General features: G+C 41.0%; 1 protein-coding gene across 1 annotated transcript; it reads right to left on the bottom strand.

The window, feature by feature from the left end:
- Nucleotides 1-45: 45 nt before the first annotated feature.
- Nucleotides 46-13,388, bottom strand: LOC135098252 (uncharacterized). The gene is made up of 8 exons (XM_064000518.1): nt 13,314-13,388; nt 6,024-6,185; nt 3,497-3,603; nt 2,565-2,760; nt 1,943-2,069; nt 1,195-1,380; nt 772-894; nt 46-153 (listed from the first exon to the last, which is right to left on the bottom strand). The coding sequence occupies exons 1-7, from the start codon at nt 13,314-13,316 to the stop codon at nt 800-802; spliced, it is 876 nt and encodes a 291-aa protein (XP_063856588.1). The 5' UTR covers nt 13,317-13,388; the 3' UTR covers nt 46-153; nt 772-799.
- Nucleotides 13,389-14,986: the final 1,598 nt, after the last annotated feature.

The following is a 14,986-nucleotide window of genomic DNA, read 5'->3' as shown; positions in this document are numbered from 1 at the left end:
TGTTTTGTTGCACTTCATAAGATGGCTCAGTTTTTACTACTCACCAACACTGCTAATGATAGCAACTGAACTCTTAAGGACGCTGCTTATCTTCTCGAGCTGCTCAAGGTCATGATCTGCTTCCTTTTCCTGCACCAGCTTTGATATCAAATCCTGCAGGAAACAACTGTGTTAATTCACATTTTGAATAAATCTAATAGATGAAATTTCACTTACAACACCTTATGTGTCTCTGGTGACTCATGGAGGACAGATACATCACCTGAGACTAAATGGTCAGTGAAGAAGTTGACCCTTGATCCTGGCTAATCACATTAAGTACATTAAACACTCCTGTTAACTAATAAATGAGGGGTAGATTTCTCTGGAAGGTTACATTACACTACTTCCCTGGCATTTGAAAACATTTTGCTCTACATGAACTCATATGGAAGCTTTGCTGCAACATTAAATCTCAGCTAGATGCCAGATGGTGTAGCCTCCATCACAGAGCAAGGTAATGATATGAAGGCTTAGTACTTTGGTTAACACCTGAATAAGAACCGTTTGAGATGCAGCAGAGATCACTAACCTGCCAGCAATTGAATAAGAAGTGTGTGAGATGCAGCAGAGATCACTAACCTGCCAGCAATTGAATAAGAAGTGTGTGAGATGCAGCAGAGATCACTAACCTGCCAGCAATTGAATAAGAAGTGTGTGAGATGCAGCAGAAATCACTAATCTGCCAGCAATTGAATAAGAAGAGTGTGAGATGCAAATGAGAGCACTAACCTGCTGAGTGGTTTTGCTTCATTTCCTCTCATTCATGATGGAGGCTGGCAAGGTCTAACTGGCGTTCTCGAGCTTGCTGCTTCATCACTCCTCGCTGCAACTGGTAGATGGTGATGTAGTCACCTGAAAAAGGATAAAATTCTTCATTAAAAGACCAAGGAATTGGCATACAGTAAACAGTAAACACTTCCTCCACTTCACTTTTACAGATGATTCAGTTGCAGCTTCTATTCAAGCTCAGTTCCTCCCAATCTTGTTGTTTCTCCTGATAAAACAATAAGTTTGTTTCTCTCAACTTTTCTTAATACAGCCTCAATAAACAAATCCAATAACAATGCTTTTATTTTGTTATTAATTAAAAAAATTGAGCATCAGTGAGGAAAAATTATTTGCTTTATTATTAGAGAATATAAACTTTCTTACCTTTTGGTTCAGTTATGACATCTTCAGACAACTTTTCATGAGCAAGAGATTCTCCCAGCAGTTTGTTATACTTATCCCTCTCACAGTCTAGCTGAACCTGAAGACTGCTGCACTCACTCTCCAACCTGCTAACCTCAGATGTCAGTGTAGCCACTTGACCCAGCAATTTCCCCTTGGTATCTGTACCTGGAGGTGAAAAATTGATGCAACAGAGGGCCAGACAAGAATGACCAATGGAAGTAATTAGACGTAATGTAAGAAGTGGGTATAAGACTAAGGGAAATAGAAGGGCAATGGAGAGAGGGTTAGATGCACCAGAAATGTCTGTGGAGCCAGGAAAAATTTAAACTTGTAACAGAGATAACTAAGAGCAACTGTGAATGAATAAATGTGATGTGGCCTCAACCCATGAATGGGAAAATGCAAAAGCAGCACCTCAGACACCAGGACCATGATGACTGGCAGCTCACAAAATTAGCTGCTGGCTTTTGTACTCCTAGTCACCACAGGAGGCTCATCCACAGCTAATCCTATCAGCTGATCATCTTGGGTGAAGTAATTGTTTATCAGTCTGGCTGTTGAGTCCTGATGCAGAGATGTGTGTGTGTGTGTGTGTGTGTGTGTGTGTGTGTGTGTGTGTGTGTGTGTGTGTGTGTGTGTGTGTGTGTGTGTGCACTTTGGAAAGCCTCCCTCCATGGAGAATGTCAGTTTGATATACAAATATATATTCATGTGGATGGTAGCTCACATTTAGCTTCTGAGTTCTCACATGAAGAGGTGCCATCCTTGTCTTTTTCCTCTGAGGGAGTGACTTTATACTCTGTGATAAGTGCATGCAGCTCACTATTCTGTCTTGTGACGTCTTTGATTTCTATCTGTGAAAGACACAAGAAGGCAGTAAGTTAACTTGTTTAACATGCCACATCATTTTATATATATTATGCCAAGTTTAAACAGGAAAGCCTCACCAGAAGCATCAACTAAAGACCAAAGTGATTAACAAATCTTTCACTTTACCAGCCTTAATGACAAAAGCTGCTGATGTAGCATCCCATCCATATCCTGCATTTTTACACCTTCATGATTCCCACACTGCATCATTTGTTCATGTCTTAAAGACATGGTCATGACAGAGTAGTCCTCACACTCCTGTCAGTGCTCTTCTGCATACACTTGAGCCTTGCACACTCCAAGCATTCCTTCCACTCATCCTTCTACATCTAAAGCACCATAGTACTCTCCACCCATTTTTAAGGAAACTGTCTCCATGCATAAACAAACACACAACCTCACGTACTCCATGTATTGTTTTCAGTAATGATTAATCTTACAAAGTAAACCAAACTAATATACAAAGACACTTGTGGTACCTTTGAAAGTTTGAGCTTATCTTCTAGTTCTTTAATCAGCTCTGTCAACGTGATATTTTCTTGAGCAAGGTGGTCGTGGCTCAGGCCATTCTCTTCAAAGTGGCTGTGGTTGTGGACCGTCACCAGCTGACCACTAAGGGACTCTGTCTTCTCCCACAACACAGTGATCTTGCGCTCTTTCTGCAACGCCTCCTGCCTGGTGAACAGCGTGGCAAGTGCACATACATTAGAACAGTGTGTGACCAATATGACGCCTCCATTCTACATTGCCATGACAAGAATACAGGACTTTACTGAACATAAACCAATGACGCCTCCATTCTACATTGCCATGACAAGAATACAGGGCTTTACTGAACATAAACCAAGGATTCCCTCCTCCTCTCTCTAAGGGTTATGGTTCTCTCAACAGTTACAGCGTGGTGTGAGAGATGCAGTGCTGTCAAGGCTTTACTATTTACAGGAAGCAACACACCAATAAATAAATGTTACTTTGGAAATGAAACTGAATAATCAAAGGCTTTATATCTCATGAACTTCCCTTCTTTAATAAACTGTCTTCAAGCTGACAGACTCCAGTAGTATTGCATCTTAGGAATATTCTACAGCTGATTTCATAATAACTGCTCTCTAAAACTGACTACATGCCTCCTTCCCTGCCTCCTACAGACTCTACTCAACAATTGTTGTTATTCTGTTCATGCTGGTGTGATAGTTAACCAGTATATTAATTCCTTAGTTATGTACACTCTAGAATGGTGGTTCATTTTATCTACCAGTGATTGGAATTCCCACCTTGTAAGTATTACATTATTATTTGTTGATTGGTACCATTTGTATGCAATCAGAGAAAGATTTCAATATAAAAACATATCCATGTTACTGTTACCTTTCACAATGTAAACCAAAATGAAAGCTACATAAATTCTTACTTTAGATTTGTTGTCATTTCATTTAATGATGTAATTTCTTGGTTCTTGTGCTTTTTCAAGTGCAGTCCCTTTTCTGGTTTCTCAGTCAATTCTAATTTCTTATTGCTCTGTGGAAAAACAGAAAGTGCACATATTTAGGATGAACTGATTCAATAGTATTGGTGTTGACAATTTCTGCAGGAAGTTTATTCCATATATTTACTATACGATTAAAGAAAAAATGTTTGGCCTTGTGGGATTTAAAACGTTTGGGTATAATCTTGAATCCATTATTTCTTGTTAGGTAGAATGAATGAGGAGGAGGAGGAGGAGGAGGAGGAGGAGGAGGAGGAGGAGGAGGAGGAGGAGGAGGAGGAGGAGGAGGAGGAGGAGGAGGAGGAGGAGGAGGAGGAGGAGGAGGAGGAGGAGGAGGGAGAAACAAAGATAGGAGGGAAGGAAGAAAGGAAGAAAAGGGAATAAGAGATTAATAGAGAGAGAGAGAGAGAGAGAGAGAGAGAGAGAGAGAGAGAGAGAGAGAGAGAGAGAGAGAGAGAGAGAGAGAGAGAGAGAGAGAGAGAGAGAGAGAGAGAGAGAGAGAGAGAGAGAGAGAGAGAGAGAGAGAGAGAGAGAGAGAGAGAGAGAGAGAGAGAGAGAATGATGTGACATGACATTTTTAGGTACAAATGAGTATATAGTAACCATACACTGATACTTGTCCCCTCATACAGTGATAAGTTTACCCAAACACAATGGACACAGATGGAACTTTTGGAGGCTAGAGTACTCCAGCTGACTGGTGGACTCCATTTCATTGAGGAGGTCCAGGATTCTTTGCACAGTTGGGCTTTTGGTGGCAGTGGAAGCGGTGGCAGTGGTGGTAGTGGCAGCAGTAACAGTTTTGGTCTTTCTATGGGCAAGTTCTGTAGAATTCATATTCTCCTCATGAGGGACGTCACTGTCAAGGGTCAACACAGCATCAATTCCCTCCTCAGGCAAAGAATGATGGATTGATGATTGAGAATACTGGTTAACTCCTGTGTTAGAGAGGTGGACAGAATAGGGGTGAGAGAAAGAAGAAAGTCTTGTGCAGCGATTTGTGCAGCGATTAATTTTTGCACTGTTTTTCTTTTGTTACCCTTGTCCTTTCTCCTTACTTATTAATCATCCAATTATTATTATACTGTATTCAAACTTTGAAACATACCCCTCTATTCTTTGGTGTGTTTTTCAAAATATTTTCATCATACTGAGAGAGAGAGAGAGAGAGAGAGAGAGAGAGAGAGAGAGAGAGAGAGAGAGAGAGAGAGAGAGAGAGAGAGAGAGAGAGAGAGAGAGAGAGAGAGAGAGAGAGAGAGAGAGAGAGAGAGAGAGAGAGAGAGATAATAGACCAGACGATAAGGAATAAGGAGAAAGAGGAGAAGGAGGAGGAGGAAGAAGGAGAGGAGGAGGAGGAGGAGGAGGAGGAGGAGGAGGAGGAGGAGGAGGAGGAGGAGGAGGAGGAGGAGGAGGAGGAGGAAGTGAAGCTTAAGGAAGATGCTTTGAAGAGAGAGAGAGAGAGAGAGAGAGAGAGAGAGAGAGAGAGAGAGAGAGAGAGAGAGAGAGAGAGAGAGAGAGAGAGAGAGAGAGAGAGAGAGAGAGAGAGAGAGAAAAGGAGAGAAAGGACATGAATTAATAAAAGACTCCTTCAGGTTTGTCTTCCCCTTTGAAGGATATATTATGGAAAGACACACAGGGAATAAATAGAGAACATGATTTTGGTATATGAACAGAGATGACAGAAAGAAGGAGAAAAGAAGTTAAAAAATTCTCAGATGCAAACATCAAATATTAACTAACATAACTCAGTCCACTTAATGATTATAAACAGACATTATAATTGTTCTCCCACTGCAGGGTTTCTGTTCCCCTGCACCACCATTGAGGAGGAGAAGCGGGTGTGTTCGGGAGGCAAGAGGAAGCTGTTCTGTAAGGATTTTGTCAACAATGGAGAAATATTGTGTCTCTTGGCCACTGCCTCTGCCCTTCTTGTCATTCTTTCCCTGGTAAGTGGTGATGGTCTTTTGTTGGTCTCTCTCTCTCTCTCTCTCTCTCTCTCTCTCTCTCTCTCTTGTGTGTGTTATTTTATTTATTTATTTAATTTCTTTTACCTGAAGGTTAACACTTTCTCATACTGGTGTTAGGTTCATCAGTCAGTCTTTTTTTTTTTTTGTTTATTCATGCATTTATTATACCAGATTAGGGTGTTCCCAGTAGTACTCTCTCTCTCTCTCTCTCTCTCTCTCTCTCTCTCTCTCTCTCTCTCTCATATTCTCTACATGCTCCAATGAAAAACTAACTTGGTACAAGACTGAATGATGAAAATGCAAAACTGTGTATGTGTGTGTGTGTTTGTGTGTGTGTTTTACTTATTTATTTATTTATTATTTTCATTATTTTTTTACTTGAGCATTTAATGCATTTCTTATACCAGGTTAGTGTTCCCAATAATACGTACTCACTCTCTCACTCTGTGTGTGTGTGTGTGTGTGTGTGTGTGTGTGTTATTTACCTCCCACAGGTGCACTATCTGATGTGTCTTGCTGCCAACTATGCCCACATCAAGGATCACGGCAAGCTGATGGAGCTGCAGGAGATGCAGTTCCTTCACGAGTCTGAGATGTCCACGCTGCCCAAGGACCGATTCTGAAGCTGGGGAGGCCACGAACATCACCTGTGATATGACACGGTGGTACACGTCAGGAAAAGATGAGGATGTGGAGTTACAAAGTTAAAGAAAAGACATGGTGTTGCAAAATGTAGACCAAAGATAAGGATGAAATATAAGGCATGGAATTATAAAACCTAGACCAGTGATAATAGTAACATTAAGGACCAAATATAGGACATGGTATTACAAAATCTAAACAAGAGATAAGGACACATTATTACAGACACACAGAGGCTTCACTTAAATGCTTCAGTTCTTCATCCTGACTATTTTTTAAATTCAAATGTTTCTCCACTGTTACTTATAATAGTAATCAGGATAGGACAAGAAATAATGGGTTCAAGCATTGCAATTAGATTTAAAAAAAGATAAAAAGGAACTGGCTCTCAAAGAGAGTGTTGGATGACTAGAACAGACTCAGTAATCAGACTGTTAGTGCTGAGTAAATCTATGGATAGGGATGACAGGTGAAAATAGGTACAGTAGGTATTATTTATACAAAGGACTGCCATGTGTAGGCCTGATGGCTCCATTATTTTCATATCTTTTGATGTTGTTAGGGCTGAGTCATTAAGGAGCTTTAGAAGTGGACCAGCCAAATTTATGGATGAGGATAATAGGTGAAAGTAAGTAAGCACGTTTTGTACAAGGACCACCAAATGTAAGCCTGATGGCTTCCTGTACCAACCCTTGTGCTCTTGTGTTTTTATCAATATTAATAGAAATGATGACAACAGCAGTAAAAAGTTAGTTAACAAACTGCTAGGAAAGTTAACAGAGTTGTCAAGGGTGTCACAATGATTCCTGTGATTATTTGATAATGATTCTGTCTGTATTGGAAAAACACCCCTGAGAACCTGGATAATCATCTCTGTGGTCTGTGAAAAGTTGTCACCATGGGGCAGTGAAGCATTTAAGATTATGAACCTCATTAAACCATACTGGGAGATCATCACACTTGCTATTGTTACAGATATACATGCACATCTCTCTCTCTCTCTCTCTCTCTCTCTCTCTCTCTCTCTCTCTCTCTCTCTCTCTCTCTCTCTCACTGTGGTAAACATAACTCTATTCATACATACATATGTATAGACAGACAGACAGACTTTCATGCAGTAAAACCTACAGGTTTTACTGCAAATTTATGTCTTGCCAAAAATATATAAGATAAACAAGCCACATAAGCAGTGTCCTTGTTTTCTGAAGTGAAGGTGGATGCACTGGATACAAAAATAATAATAAATAAATGAGTAAATAAATAAATAAATAAATAAATAACAAGAATAAAAAAAATACCACTGACTGATATACTAGCTTTGTTCTGTGGTAGTGGTAGTGGTGGTGATGCCCTAAAGTTGTGGTGTGTGTGTGTGTGTGTGTGTGTGTGTGTGTGTGTGTGTGTGTGTGTGTGTGTGTGTGTGTGTGTGTGTGTGTGTGTGTCTGGTAATGTCTATTTTTGGGTAGAGAAAAAATTTTTTTATTTTGTATTTTGGGAGTTCTTTTGCTGCATTGCAAGAATATTTATTTAATGATTTAGAATATTGTGGACTACAATTATTAATGGACTACTGCTGTGGATATTTTTTTGTATTTTAGTTTTTGTTTTAGTTTTGTTTGCTGTAATATGATTGTGTAGTCAATAAATCTATCTATCTATCTATCTATCTATCTATCTGTGTGTGTGTGTGTGTGTGTGTGTGTGTAGGCGTGTGTGTTTTGAGTTCACACTGTCCTCTCATAATGTATTTTTCTATTCTCCTGTGTATTGTCTGCCTATTGAAGCTCCACTCCAAACTGCACAGCATACTCATGAGAAGCTTGATATTTGAACAATATTCATGCATCAATTGTTTCTGGTTTGCTTGTTATCATTCATTATTGCTTTTTCATGATCGCTGTTCCTCTGAAGTGTTTTATATTATCTACTTATTTGAACAGCATTATTAGATCTCTCTCTCTCTCTCTCTCTCTCTCTCTCTCTCTCTCTCTAGTTATCTATCTATCTTTATCATCTCTCTCTCTTTCTCTCTCTAGTAATCTATCTATATATCTTTCCTAGATTTCCCTCTCTCTATTTTTCTCTCTCTAGTAATCTATCTATCTGTGCATCTATCCATCACTGTTTGCCTCACATTCCATCATATTCCAGTGCAGACAGGTACTCCAATACTTCACTACACAACATTACATCCTTTCCCAGTCTTGCCTCCATCCACAGTTTGTCAACATAATGTTGCCAGTTCCTTACAACAATTTTGAGCTTCTCATGTGCCTCATAAACTTTGTAACCATCACTTGTATACATCAGTACCACTAGCACCATTTCATCTGCCTTGTCCATGAATCTATCTTGCTTCTCTTTAATATACCAGGCCAGCAATATCACACAGAACAGCCCAGACAAGGCACTACAGACTATACACACACACACACACACACACACACACACACACACACACACACACACACACACACACACACACACACACACACATTCACACTCTCAATCCTGTCAGCCCCTGGTGGGAAGGAATAGCAGTAGTAATGGTAGTCTATCTATCTATTTATCTATGTACCTGGCTAGCTTAAACAAAGTAGCACACACACACACACACACACACACACACACACACACACACACACACACACACACACACACACACACACACACACACACGTAGTGTAGTGATTAGCATGCTCAGCTCACACTCAAGAAGGCCCGGGTTCAAATCCAAGGTGCAGCAAGCCAAATGGGTGAGCCTCTTAATGTGTAGCCCCTGTTCACCTTGCAGCAAGTAGGTACGGGATGTAACCCGAGGGGTTGTTACCTCGCTGTCCTGGTGTGTGGTGTGTGAGTGGTCTCAGTCCTACCCAAAGATCGGTCACTATAAGCTCTGAGCTCTTTCCATAGGGTAATGGCTGGCTGGGTGACCAGCAGACGACCGTAGGTGAATGACATCATTTATACTTGCAGCCATGTTGGTTCCTGGTGGAGAATAGCAGTAGCGGTAGTCTATCTATATGTCTATCTATCTATATACCTGGCAAGCTCAAGCAAAGCATCACACACACACACACACACACACACACACACACACACACACACACACACACACACACAACCCCAACCCTGTTGGCCCCTGGTGGAAAGGGACAGCCTTGTGGACCAACCTGCTGCACCCCAGGAGCTTAGACACACCACAGCTAGCCACACACTTCCATTTTACTCAATTCTTATATATATATTTCTATCAGTGGAGACATTTTTGCTTTGCTTTCTTATTAAGGTAAACTTTCCCATGGCTAATTCCTTCCTAGATTGTTTTTTTTACATACATTCTTGAAATTATATAAAATGTTCATACCTCTCTACATGTGTGTGATTCTGTGGATCTATAATCTATAAATGATTTTAATGCATTGCTCTTTCTGTGTGTGTGTGTGTGTGTGTGTGTGTGTGTGTGTGTGTGTGTGTGTGTGTGTGTGTGTGTGTGTTTACCTAGTTGTGGTTTACGGGAGGGGAGTAATCTCATAGTATCCCGTCTCTATATCTATCCAGTTTGGTCTTAAAAGCATGGACAGTTATGGCATTGACAACGTCTTCACTGAATTCATTCTATTTGTTCGCGCTTCTGTGTGTGTGTGTGTGTGTGTGTGTGTGTGTGTGTGTGTGTGTGTGTGTGTGTGTGTGTGTGTGTGTGTGTGTGTGTGTGTGTGTTTACTGAAGGCTAACAATAACAAGGGCATAGTTTTCCTATGTGAATTTTGGCGGTGGTGGTGGTCAGCAAATCACAAAAGGGCAAGGCATCTCACTTTCACTTGAGGAGATGAGTGATGTTACTGTTGTTAGGAAGGCTATAATACTTGGTGCAGTATCTTTGTATAAAGCTTGTATGTACCCATGTATGGTATGTATACAGTTTTGTATGTATATGTTAGTACACATGTGGTCCTGAAGGATGTATAGACCTGTAAGTGTTTTCTGCCTGTCCCACACGTAAAGTTTAACAGCAGCAGCAGTAACAGCAGACCCTCTAACTGCTTACATCAACATTTCCTCTCCCATACAATACACCTCACACCTTCTACAACACCTTAACTCAGTCCTCCCTTGCCTGCTAACTCCACAACTACAACCACTACCACAAACACTACCCTGTACATACCACACCACAATCCCTGATGCATTAAGTCCCAATACCCACATCCATACATCCAAACACCTTGACAGAGACTATTGCCAACATTGCACCAATCTTGTATCAGTGTCTGTTCATAATGGGACTGTACCTCTGCCGGTACCTGTATATATGATAACTTGCCATCAACGAATCCCTCCCTCCTTCCCTGGACCATTGATGGACCACAAACTAGGCCTATATTCTGAAACACTCCTGTGCTGCACCTCCACTACTTTCCAAAGGCTCTATTTGAAGTTGCATGAGACTTTAACAATGTTTTTAAGGTTCTAGTGACAGATTAACAAGATTTCTACATTATTAACAGGAAAAACACTCTTGAGAACCTAGCTAATCATCTCTGTGGGCTTTGAAAATAGTCATGGTGAATCTACCGGGGTTTTCAAGTCTGTTTCTATTACTTTTAGTGACAGATTAACAAGATTTTACATCACCAACAAGAGAAACACTTGAGAACCTAGCTAATCATCTTTGTGCCCTTGGAAAATAGTCATGGTGAGAGAGAGAGAGAGAGAGAGAGAGAGAGAGAGAGAGAGAGAGAGAGAGAGAGAGAGAGAGAGAGAGAGAGAGAGAGAGAGAGAGAGAGAGAGAGAGAGAGAGAGAGAGAGAGCAAAGTGGTTCAGAATACTGGCCCCAAATGTTATTATTGTAACTACCAGCAGATATAAACAATGCTCTCTGTTGCTCAGCCCACAATTAACTGCCCTGCCTGTCTGCCTATCTATATCTAGTCCTTTCCTAGCTCTTTTGATATGATTTCTCAGGTGGCCCATTGCTGCCTCTGGTCACCTCTCACTGCTCACTCTAAGAAACACCTTTATTATGAACAATGGTAGATGAATGTGTGTGTGTGTGTGTGTGTGTGTGTGTGTGTGTGTGTGTGTGTGTGTGTGTGTGTGTGTGTGTGTGTGTGTGTGTGTGTGTGGTCACCTGAGCTTCATTATTTAACAGTCTGCTGCGTGTCAATGCTAACTAGAGGCTTATAGTGTGTGTGTGTGTGTGTGTGTGTGTGTGTGTGTGTGTGTGTGTGTGTGTGTGTGTGTGTGTGTGTGTGTGTATGTTACGACACTGTACACAGTCACTATTAGTGCTGGGCTTGGCTTGATGACATTTCATCTGGTTTGTGTTTGAACAGTCCAGTAAGGACTGTTTTAGTAGTTCACTAAAATATCTACCTTCACTCTCACTATGATATCTATCACTCTTCATTCCCACCCTCACTAATACTTCACCCTCACCCTTACTCGTTCACTCTTACTATCACTATAATCATCTATCACCCTCACTAACAGCATCATATTTCTCTCCTTTTAGTGTCAATATCAATCATGTTTATTTCATTAAACATTAAATCTTTTGAAAGTAAGGTTTAGTGTCAGAAAAACACTTCTATTTCTCTTCCTTTGAGTGTCACAGTGTTTTTATATACATGACAGCAAAAACCACACTGAAAACTTATTGGCATTGTTTTCATGATACAAAGGTAGAGTGTGTTTATAATGTTATCAGTGAGTACAATCTGGCATCAGAACAATGCTCACGTTTTTCTCTTTTTTTAAGTGTGGTATTCCTTTTTAAATATATGTGAGAGCAATAATCAGGTCACTCTGGCTAGTGACAAATTTCTGCATGCCAGGGTATGTCTAATATAACACCAATATATTCAGAGGCACAAACACATAATAAGTGACACAAATGTGATAATTTTCAAGGCCTTTGTGTCTCCAATGACAACTTTGTGCATGCCAGGATGTATGATCATATTCCAAAACAATCCTGTACTGCACCTTCTCTACTTTTAAAAGGCTCTACTTGAAGCTACACGGGTTTTTAAGGGTATTTTTATGGTTTTAGTGACAGAGTAACGAGATTTCTACATTCTTAACAGGAAAAACATTCTTGAAAACCAATCTGATTATCTCTGTGGCCTTAGAAGAGTTGGGGTGAGAGAACAAGGCATTCCTGAATATGGGTCTCAATGGTAGCACTCTCTGAGGCAAAAATATGTAAAATGTAACACAACTTTCACCAGAGTCTTCAAAGCCAAAAAAAGTTTGACTGGAAAGGCATTGTACAGAATGACTACAATGATAATACTACTGTGTGTGGCTGTTCTGTGTTGAGAAGTGCAATATTTTTGTGGTGTCTGTGAGCACAGCACAATAAACTTGTTGTGTTCTGTGATGTTCTGTGACGTGCTGTTTTGTGCTGTCATGTGCCACCACTACTGATGTGATGCCCAGCACCCCTCTTCATTACACTGTGTTCCTGTGCAATGTGCTGTAATGTGTCATTAGTGATGTGAGCACCAGCAGCATCACCATCTGTGACATGGTGTTGTGTGCCGTCACCACTGACGTGACACCCAGCAAGCAACTTTATGTTGAGTTGTGGGCAGCGGGCCCAGCACTGATGTGTACAGCAGCACAGATCCCTTGTGCATGTGCATGTGTGTGTGTGTGTGTGTGTGTGTGTGTGTGTCACTGGAGGCTGGAAGGCCAAGCTGGGCTGGGGTGAACAAGACAAGAATAGTTTACCTGGCTGTTTGTTCCTTTACTTGAAGGGTACAGTGTGCCAGCAACAAAGCCACAACATATTCTCAGCAATGAAAGATCAGGTTATTCAGAGTGGGAAATGTTCTAAGCATATTCATATCTTAATGTCCTGTGACTTCTAAGCCATGGCATTAAAAGTATTTCACAACAGAATATTTCCAACTTAGAATGTTCCTCTTTGGCATCCATCTGGCTACTGGTGCTGGTGGTGCCCACACAAAACAGGAAAAATTACTGTAAACACCACCTCAACTTTTTCTCTTATTTCACGGGCCCCCTGCCGCCCCCCACGTGACCCCCTGGTAGTCATGACGCCCCTGCTGTCCCTGGGTACTGAGAAATGCCTTCAATAACAAAGGAAAGCGTAATAACCTCACCATTTGTAAAATCTCAGATGTCTGGCCGAGTCCAAGTGTTCGAGTGAATATGGCGCTAGCTTCGTCTTTATTTTTATTAGTTTTTAGTATTTCCTGCTTGTCTATGTGTGTATTTTTTATTTTGTTGTGTTTTTTGGATGTCCATATTTACTGGGAAATCCCTCTAATAAGGAAAGAAGCGTAATAATCTCATCATTTGTAAGATCTCAAATCCTAGTGTTCGGGTGAATGTGGCTGCTGGCTTCGTATTTATTTTTATTATAGTTTATCGTATTTTCTACACACACACACACACACACACACACACACACACACACACACTAATTTCTATTATTACACATTGGAAAAAAAAATAGTAAGAGAGAGAGAGAGAGAGAGAGAGAGAGAGAGAGAGAGAGAGAGAGAGAGAGAGAGAGAGAGAGAGAGAGAGAGAGAGATTATTAAGACAACCCAGGTGAAAACATCAATTAATTACAAATATTTACATGTGTTTTTTTAAGTAAATATTATATCTCATTTTTGTATTCATACATATAAAGGGTTGAACTTTTGATAATATTCTTGTCTGTTTGTCTGTCTGTCTGTCTGGTCTACTCCTTATGACGTCATAGATCACAATGGCTTCCTATTGGTTGCTGGAAATAACGTCACTACCTCCCAGCTCCGTGATTGGTGGAGAGGTAGTGACGTCATTTTTGTAAACTGGGTGACGCTTAAGACAGACAGACAGACAGACAGAGAGAGAGAGAGAGAGAGAGAGAGAGAGAGAGAGAGAGAGAGAGAGAGAGAGAGAGAGAGAGAGAGAGAGAGACTGATGTGACTGACTGAATGACTAACTGTGCGACTGACTGACTGACCGACTGACTGACTGACTGACTGACTGAATGAATGACTGACTAACTGTGCGACTGAGTGACTGACTAACTGTGCGACTGAGTGACTGACTGACTGACTCACTCACTCACTGACTCACTCACTCACTGACTAAATGACTGACTGAGTGATGTGACTGACTGACTCACTGACTCACTGACTAAATGACTGAGTGATGTGACTGACTCACTCACTGACTAAATGACTGACTGAGTGATGTGACTGACTGACTGACTGACTCACGGACTAAATGACTGAGTGATGTGACTGACTGACTCACTCACTGACTAAATGACTGACTGAGTGATGTGACTGACTGACTGACTGACTCACGGACTAAATGACTGAGTGATGTGACTGACTGACTCACTGACTCACTGACTAAATGACTGACTGAGTGATGTGACTGACTGACTCACTCACTGACTCACTGACTGACTGTGTGTGTGACCGACTGACTGACTGTGTGACTGACTGTGTGACTGACTGACTGACTGACTGAGTGATGTGACTAACTGACTGACTGACTCACTCACTCACTCACTGACTAAATGACTGACTGAGTGATGTGACTGACTGACTGACTGACTGACTGTGTGACTGACTCACTCACTGACTAAATGACTGACTGAGTGATGTGACTGACTGACTGACTGACTGACTGACTGACTGACTGACTGAGTGATGTGACTAACTGACTGACTGACTCACTCACTCACTCACTGACTGACTAAATGACTGACTGAGTGATGTGACTGACTGACTGTGTGACTGACTGACTGACTGACTGACCAAGTGAC

Source organism: Scylla paramamosain, unplaced genomic scaffold (assembly GCF_035594125.1).
Source record: "Scylla paramamosain isolate STU-SP2022 unplaced genomic scaffold, ASM3559412v1 Contig52, whole genome shotgun sequence".
Classification (NCBI taxonomy): domain Eukaryota; kingdom Metazoa; phylum Arthropoda; class Malacostraca; order Decapoda; family Portunidae; genus Scylla; species Scylla paramamosain.
The sequence above is the reverse complement of the archived record's forward strand: the minus strand, read 5'-3'. Positions and strand labels throughout refer to the sequence as shown.